The 22,880-nt window shown below is 38.0% G+C and overlaps 1 protein-coding gene and 1 long non-coding RNA gene across 2 annotated transcripts; both read left to right on the forward strand.

The window, feature by feature from the left end:
- The first annotated feature begins 8,343 nt into the window (after positions 1–8,343).
- Positions 8,344–11,080, forward strand: LOC136830939 (uncharacterized). The gene is made up of 3 exons (XR_010850770.1): positions 8,344–8,782; positions 8,997–9,079; positions 10,525–11,080. It is a non-coding gene; the product is annotated as an uncharacterized lncRNA (long non-coding RNA).
- Positions 11,081–19,728: 8,648 nt separating this feature from the next.
- LOC136830869 (uncharacterized) lies at positions 19,729–20,244 on the forward strand. Its single transcript, XM_067090841.1, has one exon. It carries the CDS (start codon positions 19,729–19,731, stop codon positions 20,242–20,244), a length of 516 nt encoding a protein of 171 aa, XP_066946942.1.
- The last annotated feature ends 2,636 nt before the right edge of the window (positions 20,245–22,880 follow it).

Genomic DNA, 22,880 nt, shown 5'->3' on the forward strand with positions numbered 1-22,880 from the left:
ATGTTGCAATGAATGCGAAATTCGTCGAAAATAGCGAAGCAATCTTTCCTTTTAATTGGGTAAGATGTTGGTCATTGGGCTTCTAATGACCGATTTGTAGGCAGTTACAACATTATCCAATTTGCTTGCAATACGACAATGTTGAAAGCAGGGAAAAATTTGTCATAACAGGGAAATAGCTCTAGGATTTTTTTTTTTTCTGGGAGCAAAACAACTTTACTTTGAAATTGGGTATAATGCAGTCTACTGGGCCTTTAATGGCTTGTATGCATGCATAATTAGGTTTTATGAAATGAATTTGCAATACTGCAATATTTCAAGCAAGGATAAATTCGTGAAAGTAACAGTTATACGGACTGATGTTTTTTTAATATGAGCTAACAAATTTGACTTGAAACTTAATAAAATGTAGTCTGTTGGATTTTCGGAGTTCAGAAACAACTTTTGAAGCTTCGAACTGAATTAAAGGCAGTCTACTGGGACTCTAATGACCAATATGCATTCGAAATCACAGTATATTGCAATTTGCTTGCAATACGGGAAGGTTGCAAACAAACGCATAACATACAAAATAGCAAGACAATGAGGAAGTGTTTGGGGAACGAACCAGCCTTTGCTTCAGACTAAAGAAAGGGAAAGCAATTTGTCAGTTATGCAAAAAATGCAGTCGAAACTGCATTGATTGCAACTTGCTTACATTATTGCAATGTTGCAAACCTGGCATAAATCATCAAAATACCAAGGCTGTATCCTCTGTAAATTTTTTTTGCCCCAAAATTATTTCTCCTTCAGACTGGAATAAATGCAAATTAATGTTCTTCTAATGACGAATATGCATGGAAGTTTGCAATATGTTTCAATATCCTTGCAATACGAAATGTTGCAAACAATACAAGATATGCAAAGTAGCAACCTTATTATGATGTTTTCTCGGAGCAAACCAACCATTCCTTTTTTTTAATAAAATGCAGTCTAATGTTCTCCTAATGTCGAATATGCATATGAAGTTGCAATCAATTGCAATTTCCTTGCAATAAGAATGTTTCAAGCAAGGCACACTTTGCCAAAATAGCCTTTGGTTTTTTTCTCTTGGTAAACAAACTTTTCGTCGAACTGAATAAAATTCAATATATTGACATTCTGATCAAGAAAACACATGAGAATTTGCAACATAATTTAGTGCCCTTGCAATACGGCAATGTTGCAAGCCAGGCAAAATTCGCTGGAATGGAAGGATGTACACTTATGAGTTTTTCGTTGAACAAACCAATTTTTCCTTCAGACTGGACAAACCGCAGTCTGTTTGGTTTCTAATGAATAATATGCCAACAAAATTGCAACAGGCTGCAGTTTCCTTGCAATACGGCAATGTTGCAATCAAACCAAGATTCGCCAGAAAGCAAAACTATAGCCTAAGGATTTGTTCGTAAGCCTAATTGATTCTCCTTACGAACTGGATAAAATTCAGTTTATTGGCCAGCCAGTGACGAATATTCATTGCATTCGAAGTTGCAGAATATTGATGATATATGCCATTAGGCTCCCATAATCAAAGCATTTATGCCTTAATCGTCTTCATAATGTCGAATTAGTGAACGATAATTCTCAGTAATTATGGAGAGTAAAAAAGTTTGCCGTCAATAATATCAATGAATTCTTTCAGAACGAAATTAATGTTGAGTTATGGTTATTTTTAAGTTGAAAATATTTTAATTTTGGTGCAATTTGTGTAAAATAGGATATATTATTCCAATATGTGTTGCTGTCATCATATGCTACATTTCAACCGCTCTGTGCAAATTCATATTCTCATTGCAGCTGTAGTCCTTCCAAGCTTATACATTGCCTAATGGTTCTTAGATATTTTGGTATTATAAAATGATGATGCAAAATTTCATCAGTTTCAACAGATGAGTTGAAGAATCTGTATATGGTCTGTTTGTGATGAATATTGGGAATATATCTTAGTTCCTCATTGGATATTATCTTTTCAACTCTAACAATATAGTTTGTTAATTTCTTGAAGAATTTTTAATAATGTAAATAATGATTCATCATTCCTTGGTTCTACTTATAAAATAAATTATCCCTCGCCAGCCCTAGATTTAATCAACTCAGTGGTCCCTGGTATACTACCACCAACCTGACAATAAATACAAACTTTTAAAATAATGTGCATCAATTTGTTTCGTGCATGCATTTAGCGTGTTGTCAGTCGGGGTAAAATATGCCTCGATCGTTACGTCCACGAACATTAACTGCAGAGTTGTCGGAACTGCCAATCTATACGGCTTTTAAAGCTGGTGAATTAAAGATATTTTATTATTTCACTTGGTCTGTAGTAAGTTCAGAAATCTGAATTATAAATAAATTACTTTTTATTCAATTATCTCATGCTGAGAACTGTAATATTCTTGTTCAAAATACGATGTTAAATCTTTTATGTTGGTATGTCTGGATCTTCATATCGTCTATGACGTGCGTCGTCATCTTCGCTTTTGGTGATGATTTTCGCGTAATTTTTCCTTTTTTGAACGATTTATTCCCAGTTGGTATGGTGTTATCTCAACACAAATATAATCTTATATAATGCGGGAAACTTGTCATAAAAATGATTTAGCTAAATTTCTCGAACTTCATTGAAAATGCTGTTGGTATACTTGGTCTGATTTTCTTCAGTGGCCAACAGATGGCGCTAACAACTTGCTTATAGTTTAAAATATTGTAAAGTGTTCCGTGGAGAAAGGACCGCATGGCGACCACGTGGCCGCCTTAGAGTATATGGAGAGTTGAAGACAAAACAAAATTACGATTTCATTAATAATTTTGATATAATTTCATTTAATAATGAATGAAAAAAAGTCCGTTATCGTCTCCTTAGATAGGAGGCTAAAAGTAAACTCATATTGAAACGTAATATAGTCTTTGAACACATAATAACTTCCTATAATCACATGACCATTACAGTTTAGCTTCATTTATATGAAACTTAATGAAGACAAGTGGACAAATACGATATTTAGTCCCGTATCTTTCATTGCCTTAGAACAGAAGGTCATGAAAATGACATGCAATCATTTTATTTCAGAACTACTTTCTCAGAAGGCTCTTATAAAGAACAACAAATATCCACACTCATTGCAGTGTCCCAGATGGAGGTGCAATGTGCAATATGCTAATAATAGGGCAATACGGTAATGTTGCAAGCAACGGAAAATTCGTCAAATAGCAAGGTTCTATATAGCCTCAGGAACTGTACAGGGAGCAAAATATTCTTACCTTCTAACATGATAATATGATTTATTGGAATTCTAATAATGAATGCGCGCAAAGTCATAATATTTAGCCATTTGTTTGTAATACGACAATGTTGAAAAGAAGGAAAAATTCGTCATTCTAGCTGAGATAATTCCAGGATGTTTTCTGAGAGCAAACCAGCTTTACTTTGAAATTGGATAAAATGCTGCCTACTGGCCCTTAAATGGCTTGCGCGCATGCTTGATTCGCTTTCATTATAATAGGTGTGCATTACTGTAATGTAGCAAGAAAACAAATTACTGAAAATAACAGGAATTCATATTTTTTTTTAAGGAATAAACAAATTTTGCTCGAAACTGCATAAAATATAGTGTATTGTATTTTGGGAGTTCAAAACCAACTTTTGAATCTTCGAACTGAATAAAACACGGTCTGCTGGGACTCTAATGGCAAATATGTATTCGAAATATCAAAATATTGCAATCTGCATGCAATACGGATGTATCTAGTCATGATTATGCATCATATATGTACTTCACTTTTAAAATAAGAACAAAATAATATTCAACTTTCTGATGAAAAAAACAAAACAATATTAGACTACGAGTGTTTATTCATTGCCCACATCCCATGTAAGCCGGTTTTGTAATGAAATGAGACTAACAGACACACAAATGAAGCAAAGGAACAGCAGTATACTGTGGATGTTCACTCGTTGTAACACATCATAAGAAAGTCATCCTTGAAACGAAAACAAATCAGTATTAAGCATTTTAATGAAATAGAGAAAAACCATAATAGGCCTATATGTGTCAACTTTGAAATGAAAAATAATGACTAAATTGACACAGTTATCTTGCCATGGAACTCCTCTTTTATTCATGAAATATTCAATAAACATTATGAAAGTCCTTGGGGCCAAGTATAAACTCAACCAGTCTTTCACTGGACGTTTATGATTTTTTTTAATGATATCAGCAAGCCAATTACAGCCCGAGTATCGTGTGTTGACGCTATGGCTGCTACGGTGGACTGAGGAAAAAGACTGTATCGTTAGTGATGAAGATCGGCCTGTGCAGGCATAACTGAACATTAGTGGCGGCCGTAAGATGACTCAGTAAAAGGGTGCTTAGGAAATAGCCTCCCAGCAAAGTCTGTCCAAATGAACTCTCTTCGTATGGATCACAGAAATCAAGTGGGATCTTTTGCATAATGAGTTCTCGTAACGAAATGGAAGCCAGAGGCATTGCTTGGATTTGTTTGTAATCCCGAGCTGTAATAAATCAAGTCTTAGTTCAGCTTACAACGTGTATTTAAGGAACGTTATGTACTGTATAGTACTGTTAAGTTCCAAAATATTTCAGCTATCTATCGTAACTAAAAGCAAAAATTGGCTACATGACGAATTTTATAGGCACAAGAAATGACAAAATGTATTAGATGAAGGAGACAGAGCAGACGAATGAGGAGGGAGAGGTGAATAAATGGAGAAATGAACACCAGCAGAAGATAGCGAAAAATTAAATCTTTTTGTTTTTAAGGAAAGTTTCCATAACAAGAAAAAAATTGATTTGAAATCAGTTGCTACCCTAACTGTTTATCTTATCCCCTGATACTTCCTGAAAAGTTGCACTGAAAAACAGATCTCTCTCTCTCTCTCTCTCTCTCTCTCTCTCTCTCTCTCTCTCTCTCTCTCAGCTTCTCTGGTACGTGTACTTCCTTTTCGTCTCCCTTCAGCCCCAGCTAATAACTAGTCCGAGATTTGGCACTGTAGGTGTAAACGTTAGCTTAAAAAATCTTTCAAGTGAGATTAATACTCGCACATCCGACTCGTAATGGGAGAAGAGCGATTTGTTACTGCCACCCTTAAGTAGCCTGTCCACATAAGGGTTATTTGGTCCGTCGTCTAATTTCCCTTTGCGACAGTTCCTACATTTCGCCTACGAAGTTTCATGCAATAAAATTCTCAAGGACATTTTTTGTATCACAGGAAGTGAGGACGGGAGTAAGTTGTCCCATCGTGGAAGTCCATAAGCGCTTGGACATTTAAATCCTGTGAGGGGGATTTTGTATTAAAGTACCTATTATTTGCAGAAACTGTTGACTCATGCAAGTGCTGGATGGAGGCTGAATGAGAGAGGAGGTGAATCACAAGACTGACGACGAGAGGAACTGACGATGGCGCGTGAGTGACAAGAGAATTGGAAGTGAATAACAGTATCTAGAAAAACCAAAGTTGTCATCTCTACTTGATGAAAGGGATGCGTGGATGTACAGTAAAATGAGAAAGAAAGAATAAGGGGGTGAAGCTGAAAAGATAAAAAGATGGTGTAGTTTCTGTGGCATAAGAAGGATTGAAAGGGTGCGAAATATGGAGGCATGCAGAAGCGGTAAAAAGGTCAGCGTTTCCGAAGGGGTGGATCAGTGTGTCATGAGATGGCTTGGCCTTCTTGAAGGAATGGAAGCTGCTATAAACAGTAACTGATATATATATATATATATATATATATATATACACATACGTGTGTGTATCAATTATTGTTTAGTAAAGCTTTTAGTCAACACGCTGAGACCTAAGAAAGAGACAGAGGTCTCACTCTTCTCAGAGGAAGCTAAAACATAGATTTTGACCGAACTAAAGTAATATATCGTTTTTTTAAGACCACCAGATTGAAATAGAAAATGATAGCTTATATTTCTTAATAACCTGTTAAGCAAACCTGATATCTCAAACTGAGGGAACACAAAGTCAATTATTACACATACAACGAAAACTTTTGGAGACAAATTGTTGTAGGAAATAATTTGTAGAGGATTAAGGATCGATTCTTCCCAAATCTATCATTACGACTTACGAATAATCATCCTACCAATGATCTCATCTTAGAATGGCCATTTCATCTCTACCATAAAGCAAGAGAGTTCCCCAGATGAAAAGTAATTACTTAATTAACAGGCGAAGACAGTAAAAACACAACTCGGTTTTCTTGAAAAAGACCAACCCTTCCATTAGCATCATCTGAGCGGAAAGGTAGAACGGCGCTTAGAACCCAACCCAAAGGAAATTCGATGATAAAAAGACACATAAAAGTTAATGAAACGTCAGACGACCGAGATAACCTTTCTTGGGCAATCCCGGGAAATCTCCAAAACATAAAGCTCCCTCAGTTGGATCTACTGTTTATGCGCCAGAACACTACGCGTGGTAGGGGTGAAGCAGTCTCGGAAATGATACAGATTTCGTCGTATTCTTATTTCTGTATTTTTTAAAATTTAATTAACTGGATTATATGTATCTGTTTTCAGTTGCAGATTAAAAGACTGAATGATGATAACAGTGAATGATTACATCACCTTTGAAAGAAGAGGAAAACTTGAATAACCAATTTAATGCATGGTTATTTTGTCTTACAATACTAGTAGAAATCGTAATTATTCGAAGTTTCAGCCTGGGTTTCAGGTGTATCGTTAACTTATACTTTTGTAAATAAGGAGGTATTTTTCTGTTGTACCTTCATCACACCCTGTGACCTTTTTCTCCCAAGACCACATGAACCAGGAAGCTTCCAATGCCTTTTGCAGCGGCCATGTCCCGGGGACGTTTCTGAATGCATAAGCACCGATGCTCAGATTCCCGTTCGTCCCGGATGGTTCGCTGCTCTTCTTGCAGATGTGGTTTCCCTCATGTACACACAGTAGCTTCCCTTTTGCTTTTAGCTCCTTGTTCCTTAAAACAATAATGGTAAATTGGACTAAGTTTTAACTGAATTACTGATCCATATAAAACTCACTTCCTTCTTACGTTCTGGGGACTTATATTTGATGAGAGAGAGAGAGAGAGAGAGAGAGAGAGAGAGAGAGAGAGAGAATTATACTCTTAAAATATTTCTTATATACTTAACATGAAGATATTTGACGATAGTCATATGGAGGTGGAAAAATCAACATAAAGCTGATAGTCGGGATTACAGGATATATATCACGGCCAAAAAACTGATGAAATCAAAAGGGGCCGCAAAGCCCAGCCACAAGAGACAGATATGGAGGTTAGGGAATACAAAGGAAGGGGCAGGGCGTAGGGCTTTACTCCGCAACCTGATAAATTATGATGAAAGCGAAAAGTAGAAGTTGGAGTCTTTTCCCAATCAGTATAGAAAGCGAGTGCCGTTATAGACCTCAACATCATTATAATTAAAAAAAACCCTCGCACTGGGATCGAGCAGAGAACTCTGAAGAAAGGCAAAGGCAGCTACAAACTAACTCACAAAAGACACAAACGAAGGCGGGATCCAAGTACTTGATAGCACCTTGCAGGCTGCACACCTTTGCATTATAGATGTTTTTAATGAAATCCCAACATAAGAGCGGCTCAGCTGATAGCATCTAAGTATTTCATGACCTGTGCGACTTGTTGGTAGCCCCTTTGTTTTAGTATGCATATATATCCAATATATATATATATATATATATATATATATATATATATATATATATATATATATATATATATATATATATATATATATATATATATTATATAGAATGAAACGTTTGTACGTGAACAACAGGAAAACGAGAAAATCAGCAGAAATAATATTTTAAACTAATGTCCAAAACTGGGACTTTCAACGCTTACTCAGAAGAGGCAGTTAACTCCTAGAAAGAGATAACACAGCAGCCACAAATAGCAGCCTGGATATTTCAGTAATTAAAAAAAGACGACATAAGTATCCTGTATAAAAACTTAGGTATCATTTTCACAGCAGTAATGCAAGGGCTAAGTACGTTTAATTATAGTAATATTCATTTGTACTTGGTTGCGAATCATATTCCAGTGTAGCAAGCTGTACGTAATGTGTCCTGTTATGCGGTACACACACATACATATATGTGTATGTGTATTTGTATGTATATGTGTACGCATATATAGAATATTTCATTACATAACGTTATGAAAAATATCCCCGCGAATTAAATGTTATTTCGTCAAAGTGATGAAAAGAAAATGCGACAGGCTTATGCTACAAATTATCTCATGAGCCCTAAAAGAAATTACGAGTTACGTTCAGGAAAATCTGTTCATCATTTGCTGTATTTTAAACTTTCCATGAAATACAAGTGAAAGAAGGGAGTAGGAAATGAAAATAATACTTGAAAAATTAGCGATTTCCAGGATATCCAAAGATCTCATTCGGTCATGTTCCAAGAAGGAAGACACTACAAGACTTCAGAGTCCTTGGCAAATGACGACATCGTCCGCGTCCTGACATCTGAACCTTCGGACCTTCGACTGTAACATCGTTTTGGGCGGTAGACGGTTAACAGGAGTTTGCTAAGTGATAATTTTTTCCTCGGGAGTGGCGTATTCAATTCCTCCTAAATTTATCGTAGTGTAATTGGTCTTGAGTTTGTACGAAAAAAAAAAAAAAAAAACACGCAACTCGACTACAGGTGACGCTTAAGATTTCCATCGATTGTTATCACTTCGTTGGTCAAGTTATAATAAACCCCGGGCTTCTGCAAGGTAACACGGGAACTTGACTGTATTATTGCAAATATTGTATATTTGTTCTGGGGATTTTCCAATCTTGCTGCGTGTATAGTCTCGTACAAATCTTTGGCAACATTATAAATATATTTTCTGTGGGCGTTTACCCGCAATCTGACGCGAGTAAACGCCCAAAATTTACAAGATTTAGAATAAATTACCCACAGCTCTAAAGCTTTCTCTTTTCCAGAATGATGATGGTACAAGTTTGACTCTGAGTTCCTGTTCTAACGGTGAAGCTTCACGCTTGATGCAGCTGCTCTTTAGCAACAGGTATGTAGGTATTTTTTTTTTCTGCCAAGTTTTAATTAATATTTTTTTTATAAATTTGCTTTAATTTTTGTAATTTTATTTTTAATTCTTTTAAACTTAATTTTTAAATTTTTATGACTTTTAAATTTTTGTAACAAATTTACTTTAATTTTCATTTTTTTTAATTTTTATAATTTTCTTGGTCATAAATTTACTTTTAATTTGTGATACAGTAAATTTTTGTAATTTTATAATTTTTTGCAGTATATTTTATTTTATATATACTGTTCTTGAACAGTATATATATACCTTATCCTCCACCCCTTCAGGGGCGGTACCCCTGGAGGGGTGGGGGAGCCCCCATGTACTGCATAGTAAGTCGTATGACCTACTATGCGGATTCTTGGGTGGTTTTTGTTCGCACTAATCTAACTTTCTTTCAGGTGGTACATTTAGACTTAATCTATTACTTAGTTTTTGTATAAGTTCAGATAGGTACCAGGTGTTCAAATGTGCTTCGCTACTTCCCACTTCGTTAAGTTTGCAGAAGCTCCCAAAGTTGTAGGAAATTAATCACGTTAATGCCATCAAACGGCAATATTCAGCATTAAAACAAATTTGTACATGTCTGGCGTCTTGGGATGTTTTAGAATTTTAGCTTCCTGAAAATGGGTTGTTTGTGGTTAGGTTAAGTTGGTTTTGGCCAATAATCATAAAGGTTTTGCCCGAATTCAAATTAAGCGTAAAGTTGTTGTTAGACTTGTTGGAATTTTCAGAGGATTTGAACTTGTCCTTTCTCGCAACCGAGAGTTTCTGGTATAGGTGTTACAGGAAGCTCCCTGAATTCTACGGATCATTTACGATAGTAGGGCTTGCTTACCCTATAGCTAATCTCTGAAATTATATCAAAACCATGCGAAGTTTTCCCCAGACCTTGTCCAGAGTGATGTTTGGATTTCTGCTGTTAGCAGATAGAATAGTTTTAGGAAGTTTGTCAGTAACTCTGGGAACTTTCAGCTCATGTTAAAACAGCACGAAAGCAATGTTTTGTAAAGTATGAAAACTGGTTCTGGGGCAACTGATGCTAGGACAAATTCCCTGGAAACTCGTCCTTTCGGACAACTCATACCTGGACAACTGATATCTTGGAAACTGATATATGGGATATCTCATGACAGGTATATTTTCACTTAAAAACCTGGTTAAAAATAGAAATTAGTGATCATTTAACTCTTTAAATTTCACAGTTCAAGATACTGTTCGTCCAGCAAACAATTCAAACTGTCGTCATGGCTTTTCAATGATTTTTTTTTTCTTTTTACATTCTGTACTTAAGTCAGTTGGTTTTGTACTTGTGAACTTTTCAGCTGTTTTGAAATTTTTTTAGCCTTCATAATGCCAGATATAGAATCTCAGCAAGGAGCTAATAAGCTTGTGGATGTTAACTACATGTATACTTTTCACAGACAGAATGCAGATAAATCAAGAAAAGTCTGGCTATGTGAAGTAAAGATGTGCAGAGCACCTGTTCAGACCACCTGTTCAGACGATGGCTGAGGAGGACCCATTAGAAAGTATCTTCAACAGGGGAACACTTTCACAGCGCTGATATTAGGAAAGTGAAATCTAGAATTGTCCTCGGATCTATAAAAGACAAAGCCTTGCCATCACAGAGACCCCGAGAATTGTGATTGCGACAGAATGTTTTCTCTACAAGATGAAGCGTTGGCTGGACTGCCAGCAACAGTTTATCACGAAGTATTCGTCGGTGGTGACAGCAGAATAGTAGTGCTCCCCCTATTCCATCAGAAAGAAAACTGATTTGGAACGAGGAGTGCAAGTAACTTCAAAACAGGTTTACGAAGAGTGCAACAAGCGACTAATAACTTAATGTATACTTTACCCTTGTCAGAAAATGTCTTGAAAGCTGTAGCATGTAATCTGCAAGTTTCAGTGAATTATTTTTATATTGTCTTTGCTTATAGTTTTCTTTGTCCCCCAAAAATAAAACTTTCTAATTTTTCTTGATTTTTCTTTCAAAGTTAATCACTGTATACTTGGCATGAGTTGGCCTATTTATCAGTTGTCCTAGACATCAACAGTCCTGGTATGACTTGGCAGATATGAGTTTTGCGAGAATGAGGTCCTGGTATCAGTTACTGACTTTGTGAACACAGGCAATGAGTTTGTTTTTCTCTATGGACAGTTTTACTCTAAGCACAATGAGGGTTAATGTATGTACACAAGCAATGAGTTCGTTACTCATAAACACAGGCAATAAGTTTGATACTCATGCACAAGTAATGAGTTTGTAATGTTAGTCATGAACACTGGCAATAGTTTTGTTTCCCACGATTACTGGGAACGTTTTTGTGATGCCATCCCTGAACGTGGGGAATGAATTTAAAATGAGCCCTGTCAAATGCGTGTTAGGCTATCCGTGAACACAGTGAGTAATTGGTACTATCATCACAAAGCACTTAGAGACACACGCTACCCTAGAATAAGGGCAGTTCTTTGTTGGTTTGGTCATAACGTAATTGGGAACTGTGATAATTCATTGAACAGTGAATTGTGGAACTGTTCATGAACACAGGCAGAGAGTTTGAGGGGTGCTTTCCATAAGGCCAGAGTTTCCAATGGTTTCCATCAACAAGGTTCTGAGTATGTGGGATACGGATTAACATAGGCTAATGAGGTTCAGATACCAGAGTTGGATGCAATTGTTGGTGCCCATTAATTTAGTGAATGCGATGCTGTAATGAACAATAGTGTTCGCCAAGCTATCCATGGCAATCGGGTGTTTGATAGTATTTGCTCTATAGCACCTGAAATGTTTAAAAGGTCATCAGGCAGCTAATGCATGTACCAAATTTTTTAAGTACAGTATGCTAAGGATAGGAGCTGTTGAGTCTTTCTGAAAATGATTAGATCTATGATGTAATCATTTCTTCCCTAACAAGAGCTCACAATGCACAACTTCGTTGCTTTATTTTAAAGTTCAGGGGATTCTTTAACTTTTCCCTGAATTCTTAAGTTCAGGGGATTCTTTAACTTATACCTGAATTCTTGAAAGATCAAAAGTATCTTTTTAAGAATACGACTTTCATCATGGTATGAGGGTTACCTTAATTTTGATTTTGGCGATTTTCAGAATAGTACATTTTCTGAGTGTTAATATACAAATTTTTAGTGGTTTCTATTTATAGTGAAAATTTTTAACTTTAAATGACGTCAGAAGCAGAGTAGTATTGTTAAGGATAAATGTTTGTTACACAGCCTTAATGCATAATTATGGTACAAAATGTACAAGATAATCTTACTACAGATGGTTACAAGTTTTCAGTGGATAATAAGCTTTTTTGGGCATTGATTGGAGGAACGTTTTCAGTGGGTGATAACCTTTTTTGGGCATTGATTGGAGGAACGTTTTCAGTGGGTGATAACCTTTTTTGGGCATTGATTGGAGGAACGTTTTCAATGGGTGATAACCTTTTTTTGGTCATTGATTGGAGGAACGTTTTCAGTGGGTGATAACCTTTTTTGGGCATTGATTGGAGGAACGTTTTCAGTGGGTGATAACCTTTTTTGGGCATTGATTGGAGGAACGTTTTCAGTGGGTGATAACCTTTTTTGGGCATTGATTGGAGGAACGTTTTCAGTGGGTGATAACCTTTTTTGGGCATTGATTGGAGGAACGTTTTCAGTGGGTGATAACCTTTTTTGGGCATTGATTGGAGGAACGTTTTCAGTGGGTGATAACCTTTTTTTGGGCATTGATTGGAGGAACGTTTTCAGTGGGTGATAACTTCAGTGGGTGATAACCTTTTTTGGGGCATTGATTGGAGGATCGGTTTCAGTGGGTGATAACCTTTTTTGGGCATTGATTGGAGGAACGTTTTCAGTGGGTGATAACCTTTTGTGGGAATTGATTGGAGGAACGTTTTCAGTGGGTAATAACCTTTTTCGGGCACTGGCTGGAGAAACGTTTTCAGTGGGTAATAACCTTTTTCGGGCACTGGCTGGAGAAACGTTTTCAGTGGGTAATAACCTTTTTGGGGCATTGATTGGAGGAACGTTTTCAGTGGGTGATAACCTTTTGTGGGAATTGATTGGAGGAACGTTTTCAGTGGGTAATAACCTTTTTCGGGCACTGGCTGGAGAAACGTTTTCAGTGGGTGATAACCTTTTGTGGGAATTGATTGGAGGAACGTTTTCAGTGGGTAATAACCTTTTTCGGGCACTGGCTGGAGAAATGTTTTCAGTGGGTAATAACCTTTTTGGGGCATTGATTGGAGGAACGTAACTCATGGTTTTTATAATCTAATTATCCTCAAAGTAAAAGATATCGTACCTATTTCAAGAAATATTACTGTTAACGTTCCCTTTACGGAATTGCCGAGTAATTGCCGTAAGAACATTTTCTGCTGCCGTTGTTTTTCTGTTGCAGGTCACTACTTGCTGGAGGAACCAGAATTCAAAAAAATGTGCAGACACGGGGGGGATTTGCTAACCTTTCAGTGGTAGGCTGGTATTTCTAGGGATCCAAAATGTCGGTTAGAGAGATGTAGGCTTCTATTCATTTAATTTCTAAGTTTTCTATGCTGCGCTTTTCATTAAAATCCTGATAGGTTTGTAAGTTAGCTTCCTCGGATATTCTGAATTCGTTAACCTACCATTTGCCTGTGTATAGTGTTTTTTTTTAATTAATAAATAATGGGTCTTTAGTTTTCAGTTCTTGACTACTTCATCGGTGTTTTTAAATGGGAAAACAAAGTATGTGGAATCTGGTTTATCATCCATGTAAGTACAGATGCTGAAGGCAAAAACTACTTAATTTAGAAATATTAAAATACCAGACTGTTTAACAGTATTCGCGTATGAGTGAATACAAACGCGGAAGGCCTATATCAAATGTTAAACAATGTGGTTTGGGTATTGGTTGTGACGACTCAAATGCCCTTAGCTACTTTATGAGACAAAGGGCCGAAACCTGACTCCATACTAATGAATTAATGCAGTGCCAAGAGCGCCGGTAGTGTAATGGGAAGCCAAAATATTATGTAAATTACGTGATTTTACTACTTTAGATAATGTGTAGTTAGAAGGTAAAACTAAATATAAAATTATTTGTTTCATGGAGAAAGTACAAAGAAATTCTTCAATTATCGGTATGAAAATTTGACAATGTGAAGGTCAGTCATACTTCCATGGACAAAGGACCTAAGCTACGTGGCTAAAGATAGGATTTGACGCCGGTGAAAAAAATTTTAAGTTATACATAATAAAAAAATATTCTGAAATGTTGAGGTTAAGGTACATGTTTAAATGTAGGATTTAACTCAGGTGAAAAGAATTTTAAGTTATAGATTATACAAAAATCTGAAATACTGAAGTTGAAGTCTTGTTAAAGTATTGCTCAAGGTTTTTAATGTGGGGAATGAAAACCCCTAGGATGGTAGTGCCGTCAGTACGCCTCATGCGGTGCACTGTAGGCATTACTTAAGGCTCTTTACAGCGTCCCTTCGTCCCCTAGCCACAACCCCTTTCATTCCTTTTTTTCAACCCTCTTCTATCAATTGTTTCATACTGTAACTGCGAGTCTTTTCTCCTGTTATACCTTTCATACCTTTCTACTCTCAATTTTTCCTTTCAGTACTGAATGACCTCATAGGTCTCAGCGCTTGGCCTTAGGCTTAGGCTAAATGCTATATTCTATTCTGTTCTATCCGTGAAACCAATTTAAAGGCTAATAATTCGCAGGACTGGTTGTTTAGGATAGTAACTATTACGGATACTATTGGCTGAGTGAGTTTGTGAATTTGACAACGAACAGGAGATGGATGAACAAAATATTCGAACTTCGTAATCAAAGACGTTTGGAGGATTTTAACAAGACTGCTGTTCGATATGGAATGCTCCATGTGGATGTATCATACGAAATGGTATTATTTGTGTTAATCGGTTTCTTTAATTGCTATCGTTTCTGCTTAATACGGAAATGAAAATTGTAAACGCCTGAAGGAATTTGTAAATTAGTGAATGAGTAAAATACAGGTTATAAAAAGCTTATCGGTACATAGGCCCCATATTTTACAAGTGAATTCTCAATACCGTTTTTAATAAACTGGTTGCTCTAGGACAGAATAGTTGTGGTAAAATGTTATTACCTTTTAAATACATTTAGTTAATTGTAAAGAAACGAGTCTGAGAAACTGGTATTATAGTGAAAGAAGTAACTCTAAAATTATGGAGCTTCCTTTCCAGGATGATTGTTTAGTTTATTTGGAAGAAGGTAAACGCCACTAAGGGTTTCTTTACGAAGACACATCTCGGGATGTTGCTAAGGCTGTTTTGACTCAAATCGTGCCGTCGTTTAATGTGGGTCGTGCTATAAAGGCCAATAGATTTGCTAAGCGAGCTTCATCGTGACTGAACGTTCTTTGAGGGGAAAACCCTAAAGGGAAGAAAGAGTTAAGGAACTGGAATTGGAATCTAGAATTTAGGCCAAAAGCCAAGCGCTGGGACCTATGAGGTCATTCAGCGCTGAAATGGAAATTAACAGTAAGGTTTGAAAAATGTAACATGAGAACAACCTTGCAGGTGCACTGTGAAACAATTGTCAGATGGTAGAAAGTCAGATGGAAGAAAGAGAATATGAAGGGAGGTAGAGAAAAAGGAATGACAGAGATTGCAACTAAGATCCGAAGGGACGCTGCAAAGAGCCTTAAGTAAAGCCTACAGTGCACCACATAAGGTGCACTGACGGCACTACCCACCTACGGGAGAGTTGAAGAACTGCTTAAGCTGAGGATGGCAGACTCAATAAAGAATTGCTTAGGGCGAGGAGGATAGACCAGGAGTTGGGGCGAGGAAGTGAGGCGCGAAAACAAATTGCTTATGCCGAGGAATGACATCAACAAGTATAAACCCTTCGGGCCCCCGCTGCAACCCCTTTCATTCCTTTCACGCTACCTCCGTTCATATTGTTTTTCTTCCATCTTAATTTTCACCCTCTCCTAACAATAGTTTCATAGTTGTTATGCTGCAAGTCCGGGCCTTGTTAAGGACTCGCAAAGCATAATAAATCATATGTTAAAAAGGGGAAGTTTGGAGGTCGCCAGCCGGCATTGAGACACTATGTACCGGCATTAATGTATTTACAAAGTACTTATGTACAATGATAAACAAAGGCAGCACACCGGAGGACAAATGAATCAGTAAATGAATGTAACTGCTCTCTTCATTTAAACCGCTGTTACTGGAGCCACAGAGGGCTCCACGTGGAGTTGGATAGTTGTGGAGATATTCAGCAAAAATGCTCCCTCGCTCCCTGAAAGGGAAACGACGGCTATTAATAATTAGCGGACATGCACAGGTTCCCTAATCCTCTTAACCATTCAATTGAGACGCACGATTACTTATACAAATATTTAGGCTAGCTGACGACACGATGAAGTCATGTGGTCAAATCTTTAATATTTAATAATTATAAATAAGAGCAGCATTTATACAATAGATAAGGCTTAAACATTATCGAATGGAGATTAACACACTGTCACAAAGTTAAGTATACCTTAGTTTTACCAGACCACTGAGCTGATTAACAGCTCTCCTAGGGCTGGCCCGAAAGATTAGACTTATTTTACGTAGCTAAGAACCAATTGGTTACTTAGCAACGAGACCTACAGCCTATTGTGGAATCCGAACCACATTATAGCGAGAAATGAATTTCTATCACCAGAAATAAATTCCTATAATTCTTCATTAGCTGGCCGGAGACTCGAACTCGGGCCTGGCGAGTGCTAGCCCACAACTTTTATCGACTCGCCTATCGAGGAGCTTGCACACACAGGGTGAGGGGACTGAGGCTAGGAGCGAATGCTGCCGCGTGTTTAGGGCCGTGAGGATAGGGCAAGGGGAACAAAGGTTTGGTAGATAGGATTCTTTCTATACTGATAAGAGGGAAGAATGGGATGATATCAAGGGGAAGGTGGAAGGATTGGTAAGGATATGAGGTTCTCACACAGACACCTTACCGTCAGGGAGAGACTTGGCCGCCCCTTAGACAGAGGACGGAATTGCTCATCTGTCCGGGATGAAGTTCCTAGTGTGAAGGAGGAATCCGGCCTGCTCCTTCGACCATCTAACCCCAGATCCTTCAGATTGTGGGGGGGGGGGGGGCGGACTTCTTGAAGGCTGTCCCACTGGACATCGACTTTCCATCTCCTTAGCTTTAGGCCTAGTCTTGCTTTCCCCTCCCTTACTTTGGGCGGTGCCAAGTGGCGCTGTGGCGTTGCTTAGGCATCTGGAAATGAGAGACCTCGGGGGAGAAGTCTGGTATAGGATGGGTGGATAGGTGGTGAGGCTCTGGGTAGGGTCCCCAACGCTTGTAGTATTCAAAAATGTCCTTACTAAGAGTCTCTTATATGGCCAAAATGGCGGAATGACCGTCACAAGTGACACACTGCAATTGCGCGGTTTTCTTCCTGTTACATCTTCCAAACCTTCTTACTGACTGTCGATTTCCGTTTCACCACTGAATGACCCCAAAGTGCCAACGCTTGGCCTTTGGCCCAAATTTTATATTCCAGTTCCAGTTCAACAAACATACAGCTATATGTGAGTGAACAGCAATATACGTGATTGTGCTCGACACTTGGGAATGATGGTTTGTCTTTATAGTTTAGGGAATGAAAACCTTGTGGGAATCAGTGTGACCTCATGGCATCTAGGCCACGTAGCGGGGTACCGCTCTTAGTGCAACTCATGTGTTGCTCTGAAGGTATTACTTAAGGTTCTTTACAGCGTCCCTTCGGTCCCTAGCTACAACCTCTCTCATTTCTTTTACTGTACCTCCGCTCAAATACAGTTTGACTTTCCATCCTCTCTGAAAATTGTTTCATAGTGCAACTGCGAGGTTTTCCTCCTGTTACACCTTTCAAATCCTCTTACTGACTGTCAATTTCTCTTTCAGCGCTGAATGACCTCATAGGTCCCAGGGCTTGGCCTTTGGCCTAAATTCTATTATCTTATCTATGGCATTTAAGGCCTTGTCCACACGATCGGTTATCGCCTGGATGCGTTGGTCCTTCAGTCATCTCCATCCCCCTTGGCATAATTATTGTTGTCCACACTTGCCGGTAGGTGAATTGAATTGTTGTCTTTTTGGGCAGTAGCAAATGAGTGATAGCAACGCCTATGCGCGATATGTATAGGCTATATAAAAAAAAAACAGCCACATGCTTGGTATTTATTGCTGACGTGTAAAGCACCATGAACAGAGCGCATAAAAGTTTAGCCTATGTAAACATTGCTGTATAAAATAAGTTTTGGGAAGCCTTTTGAATAAAGACTATATATATATATATATATATATATATATATATATATATATATATATATATATATATATATATATATATGTGTGTGTGTGTGTGTGTGTGTTATATGTGTGTGTGTGTGTTACGCAAAAGGTGGATAATTGCCAAATGTGTACATTTTGCAATTAATTTTGCCTATTGTGTACAATTTGCAGCGCTTGGTGCTGATTGTGCACAATAGGCAAAATTGATTGCAAAATGTACACATTTGGCAGTTTTTCGAAATTCTCAGACTAAGACTAATATAAAACACTTCTTGTTTACGAGCTGAAATCGTGCAGTTGGGCAAGGAGGAGGGCAGTTAAACCAGATCTACCAGCTCAGTAGCAACTACCGTCTCGCCCACCTCATCTTCCCTGCTACTACCAACTCACAAGTGGCATGTCGGACTTTAAAGAGCAGTTTGAGCAGAAGTTGGACAACTTATTACAGTCTAAGAATGACAATGTGGTCATTCCTCGGAAAGAGAAACGTGCACAGTGGATAGCTCAGCTGCTTAAAATTGAAAAGGAAGGGCCTAAAACCAGCGATGACTAAAAGATTCGAAATTCTCAGAGTTGGTGACGATGACCGACTTATTCCGAAGCGTAAAGGATTGGAAACTGAATTTAAGTTTATAGTGTGCTTTGAGGAAGTTCATCAGGCCATTTCGGTGGCGCATTCAGCTGTGGGTCATGGCGGTGAAAAGAAAACTTTCAAAGAAGGACAAAAGAAGTGGGCTAATTTGACTATGCAGTGCTGCCAGATGTTCATAAGTTTTTGCATTGAGTGTCAAGAGAAGAAAAACGTAGTGTACATAAAGGTCTGGTGGTGAAGCCTGTTAGAAGCGAGAGTATTTTTTCTCAATGCCAAATTGACTTGATCAATTTTCAGACATTACCTGATGGGGAATTTAAATACATTCTGACCTTCATCAACCATTTCAGCAAGTTTTGTGTGCTGCGGCCCCTTACATCAAAATGAGCTGAGGAGGTTGCTAACACGCTTCTCCCAATATTTTTACTTTGGCGCTCCTGTTATCCTGCACTCGGATAACGGGAGAGAGTTTGTGAATGCCGTTATATCAGAGTTGTTTACGCTCTGGCCTGAACTTAAGCTCGTCACTGGTCGGCCGCGCCACCCACAAAGCCAAGGTGCAGTTGAAAGATTGAATGGAGTCATTCAAGACAAATTAAAAATTTGATGCACGAAAACAAGTCCAGCAGGTGGAGCGTTGGGGTTCACTTTGTCCAGTGGCAAATAAACATTTCGGAACATGAAACCATAAAAACAAGTCCGTTTAAAGTCATGTTCGGGATCGAACCCAAGGTAGGCCTAGCATCCACTGTTATTCCACCTAATATGCTCGGCAATATAAGAACTGAAGAATATTTAGACACCATCCTCCAAAATGAAGCCGAAGGGGCGGCTGATGAAGAGGAACAAGAAGGAGAGGAGGAACAGGAAGGAGAAGAGGAACGAGATGGAGAAGAGGCGCCGCAATTCGCTGAAGCTCGGCAACTGGCTGCAGCCAGCCAAGAAAAAACCGCACTTAGAATGACAAGGAGAGCGAAACACCTCTTAAGTGCCCTACAAGTGGGTGACAACGCGACGCTGAAAGTTCCCGAGTTTGATCGTGGGCCGAGTGACAGCAGGAACCTCCTGGTTGTGGTACTGCAGAGAGACGAGGACCTGTACCAGGTAGGCTGCAGAGAAGGACGCATAACCACCCGGTACACGGCAGCTGACATGGACCCTGTTATGGAGAAGCTCACCCCAGATGAGGTTCCCCCGACGTTGAAATGGCTTCGAGAACCGCTGTAACCAGGTACACAGGAGGCCAAGGGTATGTGAAGTGTGCCTGTAAAACAAATTGCACAACTTCCAGATGCTCCTGCACAAATAAGCTGTTAAAATGTAACTCTCGTTGCCACCCTGGTCGTTCTTGTAGCAATATTTAAGTGTTAAAGTAGTGTCAATCCCTTTTAGTTTGAACAATAAATACTAATAAATGCTAATTTTAGTTTGAACAATAAATACTAATTCTCTTTGATTCTTGTTTCATTCTGCCTATTGTGTACAATCGGCAAAATGCCGTTGCTTTTTAAATTAAAAATGGCAAAATTTTGCCATATGTGGATAATTATCTACATTTGGCAAGCGCAATTTCCAAATGTGTACATTTTGCAACTTTCTGTACACATTTGGCAATTATCCACATTTTAATATATATATATATATATATATATATATATATATATATATATATATATATATATATATATATATATATATATATATATATATATATATATATATATATATATATATATATACATTTTATATATATATATATATATATATATATATATATATATATATAATATATATAGCCTATATATATCTGCTTTCTTACGAAGATAGTATGTAACAAATTCCAGATGAATATTGGTGAAAAGAGAAGTTACACCAGACTGATATTTTTTCCTGGAAAACTGCCCAGCTTCCTAATTCTACTAAGGAAATCATTAGAAATAAGTAAATGCGAGTGAGGAAACATGATAGGCTTCCGATGTCAAAGCAGTAATGTTGAAAAATTGTTTATATTTAGACACCTGAAAGTTATAAGGCCTCTCAGAAAATGAATTTGTATATCTGGATGGTAGTAGTTGAAACTATTTCTTTCCGGATGCCTATCAAAACATTAAAGACAACTACAGTTACCTTACATAAGAGGTTTGTTTCATATTACCGTAAGAATAGGCGAAGTTTCCTTGGTATTTAGTGACCTCTTTACCATTGTTTATGCCTTCCTTGCGCATCTGGCCTAAATGTGGCCTCGATGCAACTGCTTTCACTGCAGAGAAGTAGATTTCGAAAGGAATGACATTCCATCCCTTCCATCCATCCTGCGACGATTGTCTTACATCCGTCATGGTGCTTGAAAACACAGGAGAACAGAATGAGCAAAATGAAATTGATCAGCTAAATTGCGAATAGAGGATAGATAATTCAGGGTACGGATAATTCTGTTATTATAATGAACCATGGATTAGAAGGCTTGGTATAAAGACGTGAGTTGTAATTACTGGTCCTTTTTCCCGGAAATTCTAATGAAACTCCCCGCCAACTCAGCTAATGTGAGACGAGGGAAGAAAATGCGATCTGAAAAGTTGGTAATGAACTGGCCTTTGAAGCAAGGCACTAGGGAAGACATGAAGGGTGAAAGCTTAAACCATTACTGACGTTGACACAGCTATCCACAATGACGATATTTTCACCAACGACCGAAGGCTTTAATCCTGCATATCGTGTTATACAAATGTCAGATTACTCATAGAATATGGAAATTAAAGGAGTGAAATAATAATACAACTGAATTTGCATGGTCAATACTACAAAACCAAGAGCACTGCTGCAGGTGCTCGTTTTGACCTGTCTGCAGGTAATCATTTGCTTTTGAGGCGAATATATGAAAGAGTTTGTACATAACTGGTTATCCTTTTAAGGTTTCTGTCCCTGTTTAAGCATAATGAGGTAAAGGCAGGATGCGTATACTATCAATAGTTCTTCGCCCTCAAAAGCGTACCTTCCAACCTAGGCATTAGAGGAGGATTCTCCAAGTGACACAACATGGAAGGAGGTAAACTATAATCAGTGCAAATGATTGGTCATTTATCAAACAATTCACATATTTTGGGAGGGATCCAAAAACCAGTGGACATTTCAGAGAGAGGTCGAGTGACCATAAACCAAAGGAACTCAAACCAAAAGTGAAGGAAATACAAGTCACTGAGGTCACGATATTGGTCAAGAATGAAGAGCGTAATGTCGTTATAAGGCTTTGCTCTTCAAACCGGATTCCTCTCCACTGATTTTGGAAAAGTATCTTATCCTCTGTATCAATGAAAAGTTAATAATACGTACTTTTGTTGAAATATTTTTACCTACTTTAACAATTACATCAACTGCATTCAACCTAACACTGTATACGTATGAAGTTCTGGTTGTTCATGAACACATGAAACCATTTGCCCTGAGATTTTAGGCCTTTTTCTAAGCGTATGAATTCAAGATACTTTCTAATCGTGTTATAAAAAAATGATGTTCAGACTCATAAAGCAATGTAAAGTCCGCTAACTTCTTTAGTCACCAAACTTTGTACTAAACAAATATTGGTGCAGAATAGAAGCTTCGTATTACACTTAACTATGGGACAGGAAACGGAAACTTTCCCAGAAAAGACGGGTAAAATGAGTCTCCTTAAGTGCAGGCAAGAGGAGACGCCTCACTCCCAAAGAGAGCAGACGCAAGCAGAAAAGACGCAAATCCTCCTGATGGGAAACCCGGGATTTAAGTGTCGCTGGAGCCTAATGGAGATTTCATCGCGCGATTATTGCGCAGCTCATGCTGGTATTGGGTCCTTATGTGAGTGTTAATTTGCTTAAGACTTTTACGTT

This window comes from Macrobrachium rosenbergii, chromosome 47, assembly GCF_040412425.1.
Source record: "Macrobrachium rosenbergii isolate ZJJX-2024 chromosome 47, ASM4041242v1, whole genome shotgun sequence".
Lineage (NCBI taxonomy): Eukaryota > Metazoa > Arthropoda > Malacostraca > Decapoda > Palaemonidae > Macrobrachium > Macrobrachium rosenbergii.

What these genes read in the sequence shown, in the direction of transcription:
- LOC136830869 (XM_067090841.1), top strand. Translation starts at nt 19,729, where the DNA reads ATGTTCGGGATCGAACCCAAGGTAGGCCTAGCATCCACTGTTATTCCA.